Here is an 18,589-nt window from a genome sequence, read left to right as displayed (position 1 = left end):
CCCCGGTCCCTGCATCCTCATGCTGGGGTCCGCAGCAGGGTCAGGCGAACAGGGGGCACTGCGGCCACCCCGCCGCCAATCCCCAGCCTTTCCACCTGGCACAGACCCGGCCCCGGGCGTCTCCCGTGTTCCAGACTGGGCGGCTGATAAATGAACTGTGGTTCGGCACCAAAGGCAGAATGATTTGAAGGAAAGGTGAGGGCTCCAGCTACTTATTTATTACCGCCGCGAAGGCAAGGACAATAAAGATAGATTGATCGTCCGAGACTTTGTTCATGAATATTTAAATATTACTGATTTGTCTTGTCACTGTAATTACAATTTCTCTGTGCCGCATACCCTACAAGCACAGTTTATGGTAAAGAATGGCAAACTGTATTTCACTTGTCCTGCTGCAGATGTGCGGAGCTGCCAAGCGTGTAATGTTCCCCGCATTTCATACATTTTCTTCAGCTGTGAAGGCTTAAGTCATCCACAATGACCTACGTTTTTTCATTATCCCCGTGTCAAACTGCACTCGTGCCTGGGCATAAATTGTCCTTCTTGTTATATACTCACATGCCTGCGCTTTCGCTTCCTCTTTAAAATGATATTTTACTCTCTCCCCGTGTGCCGCAGCAGAGTCCTGCAGCCCCTGGCTGGGCACTGCAGGAGGAGGAGGAGGATGCTAGGGGTGCCTTTTGGACCCCCCCTCCAAAGGCGAGGCAGGTGGTACCTGTTGGCTGCTGTATTTCACCTCCCTGTGCCCAGTTCCAAATGCTCACCTTGGGTTTCGATCCTATAGTCAAAGCGGTTGCAGCCTGAGGCAGGCAGCACATCCATGTGCTCCATTTTTGGGAGAAGCCATGTAAATGGGAGCCAGGCAGTGCCCTGGCCCCAGGAGGAGTACGAGCATCCTGCATCTGGGTGGGATGAAGCCACTCAGCACGATTAAACACCCCCAAAGCACCGAAGATCCTGGTGGCTTTTCACAGCCAGGAGCTGCCGATGCAGCAGAGGTTGCGGTGGGACACGCATGGCCTGACCCGCAGCCCAGGTCACCGGATTACTGGCTATAAATAGCTCCAGCACTCGGCATTAACATGCTTATCATCGGCACATGATTCCCATTCCCCACACCAGGACCCCAAGCCCAAGCCCACGTGTGGGTCTGGCAGCTGCGGGCCGCAGCCCGGATGCAGCAACCCTCCTGTGATGCTGCCTGCACGTCCCCAGCAGCCACTTCAATGTCCCCTTTTGAGGCTGTATGTGCATGCTGTTAACGGGAGAAAAGAGAGGGGGCATCCTGACTTGGCACCCATTCTGCACCCTGCCAGCTGCAAAAGCACAGACGACGAGGGTGCACAAGCCTCCAACTGATGGCGGATGGGTGAGGAATGCTGCTGAGAGCTGTGGTGCTGGCTGCAGGGCACAGCAGAGCTGCACAGCACTGGGCAGTGCCCCAGAGCCCCAGCTCCACGTTGTGCAGGTCACCCTAATCCCATTAGGGCCCAGCACTGGCTGATTATGTGCATCTACCACCCATAAGCCGATGAGCGGGTGTGATCGTGCAGCCCCTAAGAAGGTCACATGCAGCCTCATACCCGATCAACATCTTACATGCTGCTTGTTTTCCACTTTTAACTCCAAACAGCCCCAGCGGCCGGTGCCTCGACACTCTGAGGACAGCTGCACCTTTCCTGCCCTTTTCCCCGCACGCCCGGGGCAGAGCTGCCCGGCGCCGTACCTGTGTGCGAGCGGAGGTGCCTCTTGAGCGCGGTGTGGCTGGGGAAGGTGCGGTTGCACTCGCTGCAGATGTAGCTGCGCACCCCGGCGTGCACCTCCATGTGCTGCTGCAGGGCGCTCTGCGTCTGGAACCGCTTGCCACACAGCAGGCAGAAAACAGCCATGTCCGTACCTGCGGGAGAGGGACAGATCCGGCTTAGGCACTGCTGGCACCACCGCCCCCCTTGGGACCCCGTGTGCACCGGCAGCAGGGATGCTCCGGCAGCAGCAGGGACCCCAAGAGCTGCGGGGCTCCGGCTGTGTCTGTGAGGGCTGTGGCCACCCCAACCCTGCTGCTGCTGGCCCTAGAAAGGGGGCACCAGTGGAAGGGAGGGGGCTTTTATTGCCTTGGAGAAAGCTGGGAGCCCCAGCCCTGGGATGCCCCAACGCAAGGCAGCTGTTGGTCAATCACCACCTCCCCACGCACCTGCGAGAGCTGCAGAGCTCAGACCTTGTAATGCCCAGGGGAAAAGGGAACCCAAGAATCACCCTAAAAACCACCCCGAGAGCAGGCGTTGGACGCGTCGCCTGCAGTCCTGAGCCCCAGTACAAACACGAGCTCCATCTGACCAGCCATGGCTGTAAAAGAGGCTGCAAGAGAACAACAGCAAAAGCAGGGAAAACCACCTCAACCCAGATCCTTATACACCACCAATGAAAAAATCATACCCGTGTGTTATTAAACTATTTGTTTTCGTTTATGCATAGCTGATTGTTCAGAACCTGTGTGTCAGTGCAAATTGTATTACGCAGGGAGATTAAGCAAATAAACGCGAGCTTTTTGGAGACATTAAAATGTGAGGACTATGGAAATAAAATTATCTAGAAAATTGTATTAGCAATTCATTAGCAGCAGCAAGATGTTCACGGTAACCAATGGATCTGCACTGCCTTTAGGAACAGCAGGGTGGGGGAGCTGCTTGCCACACTGCCAAAACCAGCCCTGGGGACCCCACTGGTGCCACCGCAGCCCGGAGCAGTGGGCACCTGCCACAGCGGTGCCAGCACCGCAGTCCTGCCTGGCATGCAGGCAGGTGCTGGCTAAGGATGCGCCGGCAGCATCCTCCTGGCCAGCTCCGCTCCTCTGGCATGGGACCAGCCAGGCGATGGGCAGCCAGGAGACGTGTCCATGTGCGCCGGCATTGCGCTGTCACCCGCCATGGCGCAGTGGCACGCAGCGGCTGCGGAGATGCAGGAGCTGCGGAGGGATGCTCAGCCCCAGCCCTGTCGAGGCTGCCCAGAAACGCCTCGAAATCTGCGAAACCGCCTGTGAACCGGGAATCAAAGAAGCAAGAGGCAGCCCCGCACGGGAGCTGCCTTTCTGCCTCTGCAGGGATTTATTCTGGGGGGAGCGGGCTCCGTGCCCCCCACGCAGCTGCGGACAAAACGCTCCCGAGACAAAAAACATATCAAAACAATAAAGAAGGAGGCGGCAGCGGCGAGCGGGCCGTGCGGAGCAAATCCCAAGAGGTATGCGGCCCCGCGGCCCTCGGCGGCCCCGGCGGTGACAGCAGGACGGGTCAAAGGTCCCCGGGGCTGAGCCCCAGCGCCGCGGCCAGCTGCGGAGCGGAGGCCCCGGCCGGCGGGACGCCGGCCCCGATAAATCTGCCGGCAGCAGCCCCCGCTGGGGCCGGGGACAATGGGCTCCCGTGGGGGCGGAGGGCAGGACAATGCCGCCGGCCGGCGCGCGGGGCCGTAACAAATCCTCCCTGGCACCGTAGGGCCCTCATTTGTGAAACTAATTGGCCCCCGCTTGAAAGAAGAACGTTCCGACTCCGGCAGCCGCGGCGATGGGGATGAGCTGCCTCGTGCACGCAGGGGAGCTGCACCCAGCGGTCCGTGGGGACAGTGCTGGCGTCCCGCAGCGGTGCTGCCCGCCGCAACCTGCAAAAGGCGCTTCCTATCTGCTTGCGTTTGGTTTTTAGGTGATGCGTCAGTAAATAAAGCGACAGCCTCAACGGGGAGGTCAACTTCCACCAGCACAGCTCGCAGGGCACCCAGCGCCAACCGCCCTCCGAGAGCAGAGCTTCCGCAGGGCGTGACGGCTGGTGCCAGCCCGGTATGGAGGACGGGTCTGCACCCATAGCCCTGCTCCTTTGCAGAGCAGATGGGAGGAGGGAAAAGAAGGGAAAGCTCACGTGGGGGTGTGCTTGCCACAAGGAGAGCCGCAGCGGGCAACATGGGGACTGGACCGGTGTCCGAGGCACAGCGCATCCCTCTGCTCCCACCCCGAGTGCATCCCGAGCCAGCCTCAGCCATCGGAAGAAAAATCACCCCCGATAAAGGAACGCCGCCGCCCCAACCCAGCGAGAGACGGATTTATTCATTTCCCTGACGTTTTAATGGTTTCTCCCCTTTTTGCGGGAAGATGATTACAAATTAAGCGGCATTTAAACGCTTTTTACTGTCAACAATTAAAAGGGGTGAAGGCGGGCGAGCAATTCATTCCCCGGGAAACGCGCCGGCTCCCGGCGGGCGCTGCTGGCCCTTCCCTCTACTGTACAGCGCACAATGGCCCCGAGCGCGCCATTAATTTTGCAGGACATTCAAAAGCAAATTAAAATATAAAAAGCCCCCGGGCACAAAGATAGACACCGGGGGGGGGGTGGCACAGGTCGAGCTCACAAACCGGCCTTAGCAACCGGGGAGGTGCAACGCGGCCCTGGCACACTGCGCTCGGCAGCCACCTTCGCCCATCTCCCCCGGTGCCGTGTATCTCTGGCAGACCTGGCGCCAGTCACCATCAGCCACGACCTATTAACAGGGCGGCTCTTGGCACTGCCGCCGGCTCCGGAGGCAGGAGCCAGAGCAGGTTGGGTTTGGATGCCAGTTGGGCGTCTCACAGGGCAGTTTTAAATAGCAGGTGGTCTGAAATGTGGTTTTTAGGGGATGGATGAGCGCTGGAGGGAGGAAGAACCCTACAGCTGCAAGGATGCAGGCGCGCATCCCGGTCCTCCAGTGGCTTCATCCCAAACGAGTGCAACTGTGAGATGTAAAGATGAGCAAGACGCAAAGCGCAACAGCCGGAGGCGCTTCCGCCCCTGTCCGCACCATGGTGGGGATGCTGCAGGCACCACGGCATCGCGGCCGCTGCCTCCACGGGAGGAGGGATTAGAGCAAACCCCTGTGCGGTGACGGGTTAGGGTGGGCTCCCTCCCGTGCCTGCGAGGAGCCCCGTTTAGGATGCGGGAGGTGCGCCGGCGGGAGAAAGGCGACACGTCCCCTTTAAAAGGAAATATAATTTACAGTGTGCAGCCAGGCGGCCCATAGTTTCAATCTCGTTTACTATAGAGAAAACTCTGCTAGCTGTTCTCTATCCCACAAATCCGATTTAATCAGACAAGCCAGCCAGCGTGGCTTGAAGTAAAAACGGATAATTAGTAAACAGAGAGCTACTTCAGTGCTTCATTGGCATTCGAGCCGGGCTAGTGTGTCGCATTTAAAATGCAGTCTGATGAAGTTTACAAAATCAAACCATTTGTTACTCCTATTGAAGAGGCTTCAGGCCACTTGCAATTAAATTGGAATTAGTGCTCAGAATGAGATACAGCAAATTCATACTAAAAAGGGATCTGACTTTCAGACATTTGACTTCAAGTTCTTCCCCCTGTGCGTGCGCACACACGAGTGCGCCATCCTCCCAGCTCCCTGCCAGTCCCCAGACCCCTGGCAATGCTCCGGTGACAAGGAGGGGACCGAGGGGACCGGTGCCGCTGGAGCACCCTCCGCTGAGCCCAGCACGGTTCTGGCGGTCTCCAGGCACGGTCGGGATGCGCAAAGCCAAGTGCTCCTCCCCGAATCCTCCTCTCGATGCTGCCATCTTTTCCCTGTCGTTCCTCAGAGCATGCTATGAGACTCGAAAATGAGGCAGATGTGTCCATCCACTGCAGCAATAATCAATAGGATTAGAAACCTGGAATTAAAGGCGGCGGAGGTGCACATCAGGAGGGCTCCATGGTACAGCAGGCACAAGGGCGCAGACACTGAGGGATGCCGACAGAGCCCATCACTGCCCCTTTCACCCACCATAAAACCCCCAAACCCTCAAGTCGTGTCCTGCAAATTCAGGTCTCCGACAAGACTTGCTCCTCCTTCCACCTTCATATTTAATGCAACCTCTTACGTGATGCTCGTGCCACAGAAGTGCACCGAAATATCCTCTGGGGCTGAGGCACAGAGCGCCAAAGCATCGTGGCCACGCAGAGCAGGACCCAAGGGCTGTTTGCTCCCTGAGAAGAGATTTCAGGGATGTTTGACGTGTTTCTGTCAGTGTGTCAAGGGCTCCCTACCAGCCTCCACCTCCCGGATGGCGCTGCTGGCTGCAGCTGCGGGGGAGGCTGCAGGCTGCTGCCGTGCATGGAAAGCAGCATTAGGGCAGGAAGAAACTATCAGAGACGGCAGCTGGAGAGCTGCAGGTAACCCCCTTCCCGGCCTGCCGGTGGGAAAGCTCGGCACGGAGGGCTCTCCGGAGCTGCTGCGCATGTCCCGCTGGCACCATGACGAGGAGGAGGATGGGTGATGAAGGACACGTAGAAGCAGCGATCACCAGCATCCTGGGATGCTGGTCCATGGCATCAGCGCTGAGTTTTGCCCTGGGAAGGCAGGGGATGCACGCTGCTTGGGGTAAGAAGATTAACCCAGTTCCAGTGTCTGTTTTCAGGATTATTATGAAACCAAAAGAAACATTTTTTGGTGGCATCACAGGGGCAAACCCACAGGGCAGTGCAAAGGAGCCCTTCCTGGGCTCCTGCAGCACCTGCACACACAGATGCATGGGTTTCTAAGGGTGTCATGTCAGGTTGGCAGAGACAGCCCTTTATCCCCGCACTGCTCCAGTGCTGAGGGGCACCCACTATGTGCCAGCTGCTTGGTTAGAGCCCAACAGCCCAGCAACCTTCACGGTTAAGTAGAAGGGGCGGGGGGGAAAGAGGGAAACCAGATGATAACCACACAAGACGTGTGTTTTGTGCCACAGTCACCAAATCATCCCGGTTTCAAAGGCTGCCTCTGGACTCCGTGGCTCAGCTTCTGCACTAATTAACATCTTTATGGAAGGCAACTTCTCCCAAGGGGGCATTAGTTTCATTATTATTATTTACTCCGAGATAGGGCAGCTTTCTTCCCAACTTTAGCTGACTACAGGAAATTAATTCTTAAAAAGCATCCAGCGCTGCCTGCTCCGGGGCTGCTGCTGCTTTTCCTCCAGGCTGGACGCGGCCAGGCCGGATGCGGCTGCCCTGGCTGCAACAGGAGGGCTGGGCATGCCCCCCCGCCCCGGCACCTACTCGCTCTTTTACCAATGCTTAAACAAACTCAAGCCCAAACCTAAATGCTTCCTTTTCTGCTCCCGCAGCGATGCACGAGATGCTCCCCACCCAGCCCATCACCAGGTTGGGATGCACGTGGAGGATGCTCGAAGCACACGGGTCTGCAGCAATCCCAGGAGCATCTTTGGCATGGGTGGCTCGAGCCTGCTGGGCTACTTTATTCCAGGGACCACCTGAGCCTGAGGGACAATGCGGTCCTGTGCCCCCGTGACCATTGCATTATCACACCCTCCCTGCTCAACCTCTCCATCTCCCTTTGAGCGCAGTGGGATGGGAGCATCCCATTCTCACCTCCCTTTCAGAGGGTCCTTTGCTCCCCCTGATCCCATCGGTGGCACCTTGCCCCCATCCCCATCACCACAATCTCCATCACCATCACCATCGTCATCATCATCACCATCACCTTCCTCCATTGCGTCGTTCTGCGATTGCTCAGGCAAGAACGATTATGAGGGAGAGCGAGCGGGGAGGAAAGAGCCCAACGACTATTAGCGGCGGCGGCTTTATGGCAACAGGCACACAACTCATTCGTTTCATGTTTCGTGGAATATAAAAGCGCCGAAACATTTTAATTTGAAATTCTTATCATTGAATTTACTGCTTTTCTCTCGCAATGATTTGTGTTGCTTTTTAATTTTTACAGTCTCTACAGAAGCCAGATGCTACCGCCTAGGGCCAAAATAATAAAAACCCGCCGCAGTCGTGAGTTACAGAACAAAAAGGAAACGCGCGGCTGACAGAAGTTAATATCTCAATTTAACAGAGCTGCTCCGCTAATGATCCTTTGATATGTGTTTATTTAGAAAGGTCTGATCTTGACCTTGAAAGCAAACTAAACCGCGAAGTCTTTATGAGAGGAGAGAAAGACTTTATTTATAGACTGGCTTTGCGTCAATCACGGCAGCAGCTGGACCTGCGCTGGGCGAAGCACTGCCAGGCAGCCCGCGGCTCCAAACGAGCCTTAATCGAGGGATACATTTGGGATGGGGGGTTCGGCTGCTAAGGAGGACTGTGGCGTGTGCCCTGCCTCTAGGGTGGGGTGTGGAGCTCACGCACGGAGCCCTGCCTGCAAAGGAAAGGATGCAGGCAGCTCCCTGCCCTGTGAGGGATGCTCCCTGGGGACAGCATCGATCCAGGCACAGGGGACAGGCCATCCCCGGGCATCTCCTGCCCAAGCCCTTCTCACAGTATGTGGGAAGAGCTGCTTCTGCGCTCCAGCTGCTGCAGCATCCAGCAGCATCCTGCCCTCTGGAAGGATGGGGCGTGCTCAGCACTCCCCAAACCTGCACTAACAGAGCATGAGCTGGTTTCCCTCCTGATGAAACAAAGCGCTGCGCAAGCCTCACACTCAGAAAGGGAAACCAGAGGAAGTTTTAGGGGCCGGCCCCATTACACTGCACTTCCACCTCCCAGCTGGGGGAGGCGAGAGTTTCCTGAGCTCCCAACGCCACGGGAGCCTGGGAATGCACTGCGGATGCTCCGCACCTACAGTGAGCTGTGCTTTTGAACCTGGTTTCTGGGGTTTCAGGCCAAACAGCTGGTTGAAGATGTTTACAAACCCTAAAGCTCTCCGATGAAAGCCAGGGGCATGCCCTCCTCCCCAAGCTGTAGTCCCTAAGGCCTCTTCATTGGAGCATCTATCAAAATATATCAATATATATACAAAATACATATAGCCAAGAACATAGCGCACCCGCAGAGACACCCTTCCCTTTCCAGAACCCATCAGGCACTATGGTACCAACAAGCCACACTCACAGGAAGCCCTGCAACACCAGGAATACAGTAACCCACTGTGGGTATCTGTGTGCGACATCTCTCACTGCCACTTTCCCCTAAGCCTGTCGCATCTCTCTCCATGCTGGGGAATGCCACAACCACCCCTGCCATTCCCAAGGAAGCCACACACTGCAGAACCATCCCTGCCCTTCCCGAGGACAAGCGTTTCACCGGGGCGGCTGGAGGCAAACTGTAGCAGGGCTTCTGCCCACCACATCAGAAGGGAAGCTGTCATCTACTCACTTACTCGTCGTCACTGCGCTGGCTTCCCAGATTTCCTCCTCCCAGTCGGAATTTGGAGTGAAACCAGCTGCAAAAACAATCTGACTTTCTGCAGAAAACCCAGTGTATTTTCCCCATTGCTTTCTGAAGCAGAGTTAAACTGATGCATTAGAAACAGCTTCCCTTTTAAGCAAAGGGCTTCGGTGAGACCAAACCCTCACCCAGCATTTCTGGATCACCAGGAGCACCCTCCAGGTCTTTCTGGCCAAAGATTCTCCACCATGAGTGTTTGCTAATGGGCATATCACGGTGGGCACATGCTTTTCCTTGCCAGGAGGGCTTTAGGGGACAGCAGATGTCGTCCCTGGTCAGCGGCATTACATCCTGCTCTCTGTGGTGCGCTGTAGCATCCCACCCCATGGGAGACCACCGCCACCATCATCACCATCACTACCACCACCACGACCCCCCTGCTTGGCACAGCCTGCCCATCACCCACCCGCGCCACTCGTGGGTCTCTCCCAGCCAGGCTGGCACCACTCTGGCATCCTCCGTCGCCGTGGAGCCCTGGTTCACATCGCAGCTGATGAAATGACCCTTTTTGCTGCCGCGAGGCACAAAGCCGGGATTCGCAGCATCTGCTTGTGCTGCTGCACCCCCATCATTAAGAAAAAGAGAGAGAAAAGATGAAAAGGCCCCTCGGTAAACCCGGGGAGCGGCGAAACGGCCCCGAGAGCAGCCTCTGCCCCGTTTCTTGGGGGGTTTTGTGTAAAGCGGGGAGACGCGAATCCCGGGGGACAAAAGTAACTGCTAAGGTAAGTTAAACCTCGTCGAGATGAACTTTCCTGCTACTTTTAATTAAAAGTTCTTTGGAATTAAAAAGGACACTATTCAGGAAAGGCTGAAAAAAAAAATTCATTGACACCAGCCCGCCCCCCTCCCCTTTTTCCCAAGGAAAAGAAAAAGCTGTTTTTGTGTGTCTGCTCACCCAGCCCGCACTGTACAAAAGGAAGCGGATTTGCAGCAAGACACATGAGATGACCTCCTGACCCCGAGCCGCTGAAAAGTCCTCAATGGCATAAATACCAGATAATCAATCACATACCAGGAGGGCCGGTCCCCCTGCCCTCGCCCCCGCCGCCGGGTTTATGAGAGATGCACTGTAAACGGACACCGGCTCCTGACGGGAGGCCCCTCTCGGCATTCCTGCGCCGGACCAGGAGACCCCGGCCGCCTCCTCGCCCGCGCTTATCCCTGTTCCATAAAGCCCCGCGAGCATCGTCCAGCTCACCCTGGACCGCGATGGCCGGAGTGCGGTTTCCTTCCTGCTCCAGAGTAAAACGAGGAGCGAAGGGGTCTGAGAGGCATTGCTCTGTGCTCCAGAGGGATGGCCGAGCTCCTCCAAGCCTCCCCAGGTGGGCACATGGCCAGCACCAAAGAGAACCAAGGAGAAGCCAGCTCCATCTACAGAAAGCTTTGCTTTTTGGGGGCTCGCTTGCTATCTGAAGCCTTATGGCTCTAGCAGTGACTGTACCGGGCTGGTTTCCCTTACAGGGTCTCTGACCAGCCTCCCAAACGTGAGCAAAGGAGGGCAGCCACATCCCCCCGTGCTTCAGGGGCAACAATGGACGCTGAAGCTTTCAAGGGAGGGAAGGGAAAAGAAAATGCCGAGATACTGCCCTGGTCCAGTTAAATGGGAGCCACTCGGCAACTAAATTTGATAAAGCTTTTGTCCGCAGGTCAGAGGTTAAATATGTTCACACTAATCCCCTTCATCTAGAATTAAAGGACAAGAAAGATTTCTCCGTAGCTTAGCGAAAGGGCTTTTCTCATCGCGCTCTAAATAGTATTTGCACAGGAAAATTACAGGCTGGCCATTGGCCACCGCTTGTGGCCACGGCTCTGCCATGTTCCCATCTCCCTGCTTGGTGCTGGCAAATCCGCACGAAGCCCAACCTCGCCGCGCTTCCCCATGAGCCCACCTTGCAGCGCAGGGAATCACTGCGGCCGTGGTTCCGGAGGCAGGGAGATTCCCAGTGTCAGGAATGCGCGCCAGGACTCGGATTTCAAGCGCTGTCACAGGACATTACTGTCAGACAAAGGGGCTCTGTGCTGCACCCCCAGCACCCACCACCCCCAGACCCTGCAGAAGCTGGGGCCAGCGGCACGGATGGAGGTGGCGGGGGCAACCCGGTGGACGCAGCACTGCTGCTGGGACCGTCAGTGACGCTCCTGAGTGATGGAGGCTTCCGATGGGCACAAGCCACAAACCTGCAGAGGTAGCAGCTCCCCAAATCCGGTTTTCCCAGCTTGGCCAAGGATTCTCCCTGGGCACTGCCAGTGTTCGGAGGTGCCTGGAGCCAAGTCTTTGCACCCTCCACGCGCAGCAGTGAACCAGGTTTGCTTCCTAAGCTCAGGAGCCACAGTTTGAACCAGCACAAATTTTCTCCACTCCAGTGCATCACAGGCACTCAGCATCGTCTATAGGAACCGTGATCCTTGCACCAAAACCAAATCTCATCTCAGCCCTGTGCCTGCTGCTTGCAGCCTCCTACAGAGGTGTTAGGGGACACCAGCACACTGGGGAAGTGCACAGGGGCTTTGGAGCACTTCCACACCTGATCATCCAAAATCCACACTCACACACACCAGAAAATCCACAAAACGTGGTCCAGGCATCACCGTGCAGCATCGCCTGTGCCTGTGCTCCCTCCCCCAGCTGGGACCATGGAACAGAGCCGAGCACGGGAGGGATAATTACCTCTAAGCGTACTTAATACTACAGTGCATTAGCACTGGCTACGGAGAAAAATGCTATCCCGTGTATTTCCCCCAGAAGCCCCATTGAGCTGCGCTCCAGAAACTCCCCCGAGTCCCGTCAAACAGTAATAGAAAGTCACAAGCAGCCCAGGAAGACACCGGGTTCGTTTTGGCAAGCAAGCGCCCTGGCTGCCCACGGTCGGGCTCTGCTCGGATGGAGCCATGGGAGAGGATGCGGAGAGACAGGAACCGCATATCCCAAACCCGAGTCACCCGGAGCAGGGACACTGCAGAGGGCTGCTGGTGCCACCAGAGGCAGAGGAGCATCCCGGCAGATCCATGGCTCGCGGTGCCACGCTGAGCTTAAGGCAAACAGAATTTATGCTTCAACATAATTTAAGGCTCGTGTCGCCCGACTTCCATGTCACGTTCCACTGGCTCAAAACCCTTCATTTCCAACACTGAGAAAACCAGCGCAATGTACATCAGTGGCATCACTGGTGGTTTTGGGGGGGTACTGCTTGGAGACTGAGAAACTGAAGCAAAAGGAAGGACATAAAGCAAATATGTAACAAACTGGACTAAATATGAATTTGCTCAGAACAGAGACAGTGAGTGCCTGTGTGACGGCGCAGCTCCGGGACAGCACCCCCTCCATCTCCTCTGGGCTCCCAAGCACCCCCCTTGCAAACCCAAGACCACAGCAGGGTTGTTGGGATGCTCTTCCACTGGAAAACACTGAGTGCTCTGGTATTAAAAAAGAGAATAATGAAAATAAATCCGTGCACCACCTCAGTGTGCGTTCAGAACAGGAGCAGAAATTGCTCTGGGGGCGAAAAGTGGTCAAAGCCCTGCCAAGGCAGAGAGGAAGGCTGAGCTTCTTGAGCCTTTCCACAGAACCCGGTGCAGTGCATCCCACCGGCACCGCCGCTTCCTCACCCAGGTTCTTGCTCTCGTGAGCCGGGCTTTTCTCCCTTTGTACCTCTGCTTCTACCGCACGACTGTTTTGAATCTCTGAAATAATGTGACAAGTTAATGATGGCACAATTATCTAAATGTTTAACAGACATGTTATCTAAGTGAATCGGATTGAGATTCCATCCCGCTGACAATAAACATCAATGGGAGAGCAGAAAGTGATAGGCAAATTATCGCCAACCCTGCAATTTCAATGCTATTAAATTTGGAGGAATAACAGCCCTGAGGCCTGTAAACTCTGAATAAAATAGACCCTTGTGTTTGGCCAACTATTAAATCAAAATGCTACCAACATCCCAGCAACAAGAAAAAAACAAGGAGGGGGGAAAGGGGGAAAGATTTATAGCTTTTCAATTTTCAGTTACACGTTGGTTTTATTAACTCTGATGCCTGCGTCCCGGTGCAGGCATCGCCGGGCAGGGGATGCCGAAGGCTCCCGCGCGCCCTCCGCGGAGCAGCCGGGGGCACGCTGACCCCACAAGTCAAAGAGCCGACTACACACCGGAGAACAAGCACCCGGTACTGGGTGTCGAGCATGCCCACATGCAGCGGGTCGGGAGCAGAGCCGCGCCGGCCCGCTGACCGCCCCACGCACACGCTCGCCCGCGTTAACTGCCTTGGCACACAGGAGGAAACTCCAGACGAGTCACCTCTGATATTTATAAAGCCCGGCGTCGAGCCCAAACCCATTAACACCATCACGGGCCTGTGAGCATCCCCGCAGCGCTGGCCGGGGGTTCTCAGGCTGCCTTCCCAGTGCATTTCTGTTTTTCCTCTACATTTTAGGAGAAGGGTAAGGAATTTTCCACGCTCCCCCCCGCAGCGTGGCACCGAGTGCGCGCTGCTGGAGGATGAGCCAAAACAGTTGCTGCTTTTCCTATTGCCGTGGGACGGGGGCCAAGGACAGCGAATGCCCGGAGAGGGCGTCTCAGCCCCGAGCCTGTGGGGCTGGAACAGGCACAGCAGCTCCGGGATTGCACGCCGAAACCCTTCGTTCGTTCGTTCTTATTGCTTTTACTGTGCCTCAGAAAGCAGGGCGGAGGTTTCCTGCTGTAAGAGACGGGCGGTGGTTGATGCAGCACATGTACAACAGGCTGCCTTCACATCTTGCACTATCGTTCAGGGGAGCAATAAGGGCAGTAGGAAAAGGTAAGTGTAATAAAGGGGGTCCTGGGTCCTAGATCCTGACTGCTCACCTGAGAAACAGCACCACTGCCGACAAGAGACCCCGAGAACCCTTCAACGTGTCCACCCCTTGCAGAAAAGCTTGGCAGCAACCAGTGCTGCATCCTCCCCTAAACACCACGTGCCTGAGCCATGCGTGTGCATTCAGGCAGCCTGTACCAGATACACCTCGCTCAGTTTTTGATGCCATCTTTGAGGGAATCGGTCTGTATCTCTAGCAAAAAGGGCTATTTTTTCCCCTGGAATGGTGGAAGGTCTTCTGCCAAGGATCCTGCTGCTAAGGGCAAAGGGAGGACGCCCAAAAAACACCCGTTCTGGCAGATGCCGTTATTTGGGAACAGGGTTAATTATAGCAGTGGCAGGGGAGGGATGCTTTCTGTGCCAGGGCAGGGCCCTCTGTGTGCCACCCGAGGAGAGGAAGCGATTCATTCCAGCTGCCCTGGCCACCCAGCCCTGCTCGGCCACGTAACTGAGCTGAGCTGCTGTGCTTCCAGCTGGAGGCAGTGATGATAAACCAGCTCCGCTCGGGTCACCGTGGCCCCCGTGCTCCGCTTCCCCGTTGCCCTTTGAGCTTTGGCATGCTCCATCCCCAAGTTCCAGCAACCGAAGGGGCTTTAAACTCTGCAGGAGTGCCAAGGCTGGTAGCAAAGCCACGTGGCTGCTCCGCATCTGCGGGATGGTTTTGGGTGCTGTCACTGTTACCAGTGACAGAGCTGTTCAACAGCAGGGCTCCCACTTGGGGTGCTCAACAGGTCTGGGAAGTACACGGGACCGGGGAGCTGCATGCTTGCCTGCCTGCAAGCCCCTGCCTGGGCTTGGCCACTGATCCCTGAGCAGAGTCAGCCTGGTCACTGCCCCGTCACAAGCCTTTTCCTCCTCCTCACCCTACAGAACACACGGCTCTTCAAAAGCCCCTGAGCCGCAGAGCCGGCCTCCAGCCGCACGACACGGGATAATAGGGAGAGCAATTACTCTACAATTTATGAACTGGTGCCGGGCCAGTGCCGCTCCCAGATCGGATGACAGCCGGAGCTATTCCCACCCGTTGACGCAGCACTTTGCGTTGCTGCTCGGTCCTCAGCCCCCGGCCGGGCTCCCTGTGCCAGCCCAGCGGCCGAACCACCGCTAGTGGCATTTGTCAGGGTGTTCGGTGCTGAAAGCCGAGCCTGTGCTCAGTTAAACTGCTCCAGATATAGCCCGAGGAGGAGCAGGCACTTCGCCCTGCTCCAGGCTGTTTTGGGGAGGTTGAACGGGCTCCACCTGGGACCCCCCAGCCACGAACTCTGCTGTGCCCCACAGCAAACCCTTCCAGGGCAAGGCGGCCTTTGCAAGGTGCACGAAGAGCTCCTTGTGCTCCGCGATGGCAAAAGGCTGGGAAGCGCAATAGGAGGAACGTGGCAGAAGCCAACTGCCAAGAGCCATTTGGAAAGGGACAGGGTTTTGCTTGTGGAGGCAACAAATTACCTTGCGTTTGCTGCAACATCATTTCCCACGTGCATGCAGCGATGCTGCGCAATAAACACAATGGTGCCACTCAAACCAGTGCCTCAAACCCGTGTTTAAGTGGAAGAGGAGCTGGGAGCACAGGACACAGAGCTTTCCTGTGCGCAGCAGGGTCCAGTCCTCGGGCCCTACGAGTGGCTGCACACTCACTGCCCAGCCCTATCACCCAGCAGACCCCCGCAGCCATGTTCACAACAGGCACCTCATGGCAGCACCACAAAACCTCTCCAGATGCAACACATTTGTTCCTAATAACGCTCTGGAAAACAGCACCAGACCTACGGGCACAGGCTGGGATTTACAAATCGTTTGTAACTCATCACTCATAGGCTCCCAAGCAGCCGAACAGTCCTGACAAGGGTATTTATCCCTTGGGAAGTTTCTCCTAAACCCATGTAGTGACCACATGCTGTGATGCTGCTGGAATTTTGGTGCATGTGGCTTAAAAACCCAGGGGGACTGTTGTGTGGTGCAAGGATGCTCGGTTCAGCCCCAGAGATGGGTTGTGCTCCTCCTGCCACCAACAGCACCAGCTCGAGCTCAGCAAAACCAGACGAAGCCCAGCCAGCAGCAAACATCCAAGCCCTGCAGGTTTCCCTGACAAATGCCACACGCGGATTGCAGCGCAAGTACAAACCCACTTCCAATTACGCGTTCAGCAGAGAACGCAGCCGACTTACCTTAACCTAATGGAAGGCACGAAATGGAGCTGGGCAGGTCAGAGGTGGGAAATGCAAAGGGCTGAGCTCTCCCTTGGGCAAAGGGTTCCAAAGGCAGCCTAGACATTAAACTTGTTCCTAAGCAAAGGATGGAAAGGAAGGCCACGTACCTGTGTGCGTCTGCCTGTGCGTCTCCAGGGCATCTTCCTTTGAGAACTGGGCGCCGCACTGATCGCAGACCAGGGCTTTGGCGCCCGCTGGGGAGAGAAAGGGGAGAGGAGGGTTACTCAAGGGACGTGGCTGCGGCCACCGGCTCCGCTACAGGACCTGTGCAGCGGAGGGGCCTCACATCTTACATCCCTTGCGCAGCCACGGAAAGCAGTGCTGTGCTTAACCATTAACATTATTATCATTTTTAACGCATTAAACATCAATGTGTTCCACCAACACTGTAACCCATCTGATTGCAACTGGTTTCCTGCCCCTTCCCACTGCAGTCGCCGTTGCTGGTACCGGAGGGTGGTACCCGGGGATGCATCTGCTCAGAGACGTGGCTGGAATGGTGCGATCGAGCTCGGAGCTTGGGAGCACCATCGACTGTCAGAGAGAGGTGTGGTACGGGGGAGTTCTTAGAAAATCTCTATCAACATGTGCTGCTAGTTCAGGTGAGGAAAAACAGGATGCCCGGCAGCAGATAAGCAACTTCCAGATAAAAACAGATTAACGATACACGCCACATCCAAAGCACCACTGCGGGACAAAGCCGTGGGCCCGCTCCTTAGATTTCAAGGTTTGATGCATCTGCTGTGAGGAGCCGAGTGTGACAGAGCAGCCTCTGAGGTGGGGGTACCGCTCCACAACGTGCCATGCCACCCATTTCCAGGGGTCCAGGCAGCATCCCCCATCCCCTTCCACCCCTGCTGGGGTGGGATTCGGACAAGGGTGCACAGAAAAGGCGACAGGGAGAGAGGGAGGTATCATGAGCTGCATTCAAAAGAGAATTCCTTCGCCTTTAAATTGTCTCAGTAACGGCTGGCTCGCAGGCAGAAATATTTGGCAGTGGTGAAATTAAAAGTGATAAATTTTCTCGCCAAGTGCTGATCGATAATAGAGGTCTCATCTGTTAATCAATATGACAGTCTGCCTGTTTACTGTGCATATGTTGTTCTCCGCCGCCCTCGCCGGGATGTCAAGTTTGCATTCAAAACAACCTGGGTCTGCATGGGCCACATGGCCCATCAGGAGGGGACAAGCACAACAAAAAGGGCTGTGGGGCACCGTGGGGAGGGTGGTGGGGCAGCTCCTGCATGTGCTGCCGGGCAAGGGGACATGGGTGCTGCCTGTGGGCTCCTCTCTTCGCCCACAGCAAAGAGAGGAGCGTGGCCACAAAGGGCACCGAGACCTCCCGGGCCGGCGAGGGGCTGGGGATCGATGGGGCAGCGGCCGTGGGCTGCCCCCCCCGCGGCACGGGCGATGCGCGGCCGGCAGTTGCCAAGGCAATGACTCTCCATCGCCACTCCACGCTCCCAGCCCCACGGCGCCGAAGCGTGATCCACGAGGATGCGGCAACGCGGCACAGCAACAGGTCCTGGCGGGCAGTGCATCCCACCGGGTGCGGGGGGTCCTGTGCCTGCGCATGGGCTGCACCTGCGGGCCTCCGGCTGAACGCGGGGTTTGCTGCTGCTCCCCCCACTTCTACACGGGGTGAGGGGGGAGGACATGTATGCTGGTGCCCCCCAAAGCCACGCAGCTGGGGGGGCAGTGGGAGCCCACAGAGGCACAGCAGGGGAAGGGGAAGGCAGCCAGCATCTGGCTGGGAGGGGGGGGGGAAGGAAAAATTCCTGGCGAGGCGAAAATAAACAGGGCGAGCGGCAGGAGGAGCTGGGCGCGCTCGCTTACGTAAGGAAGCACAGTGTGTACCAAAACAGCGGGCCCAAAAAAAGCCGGAGCTGTCAGAACAATGAGTACAGACGCGGGGCATTTTACAGCAGGCGCTGCCGTACAGTTTTATTTACAGTACCTCTTATCAGCGCAGGAACAGCGCGCTGCCTGCCAGCTTGCAAAGGCCAGGACTGCGTGTTCTTTCCCTCAAGTAGATGTGTACTCCAGGCCCGGGAGACTTTTTTCTCTCTCTCTCCTTTTTTTTTCTCATCAGCAAAACAAAACCTGAGACGGAGCCAGGATTCCTGTAATGTACACACGCGCGGGAGCGGGGGGAGCGCAGGGGGAGGAGGAGGAGGGAGGGCGGCGATTGAATATGTAAATAGTTCAAGGTTAATTTTACTATGTGAGTCACCGGGAAAAATGTCATCCAACATCTGAGCTTATTATAACAGGGCTCCGGAAAAAACCACCGCGGCTCCATGGCTGTTGTTAAAGCGAGCAGGACATGTTGGAAAGCAGCACATCCAC

The 18,589-nt window shown here is 56.4% G+C and overlaps 1 protein-coding gene across 3 annotated transcripts in view; it reads right to left on the bottom strand.

Annotated features, from left to right (window-relative positions):
• Window positions 1–18,589, bottom strand: part of ZBTB16 (zinc finger and BTB domain containing 16) — a 70,490-nt gene that overhangs the window by 3,382 nt on the left and 48,519 nt on the right. For all 3 annotated transcript variants that reach the window (XM_065696966.1, XM_065696964.1, XM_065696965.1), the window contains exons 4-5: window positions 16,348–16,434; window positions 1,727–1,897 (exon numbers count right to left, since the gene is read on the bottom strand). In XM_065696966.1, the coding sequence (XP_065553038.1) occupies window positions 1,727–1,897; window positions 16,348–16,434 (258 nt within the window). The remainder of the gene's footprint in view (window positions 1–1,726; window positions 1,898–16,347; window positions 16,435–18,589) is intronic.

Source organism: Lathamus discolor, chromosome 17 (assembly GCF_037157495.1).
Source record: "Lathamus discolor isolate bLatDis1 chromosome 17, bLatDis1.hap1, whole genome shotgun sequence".
NCBI classification, from domain to species: Eukaryota; Metazoa; Chordata; class Aves; order Psittaciformes; family Psittacidae; genus Lathamus; species Lathamus discolor.
Note: the sequence above shows the minus strand (reverse complement) of the source record. Positions and strands in the feature narration are given on the sequence as shown.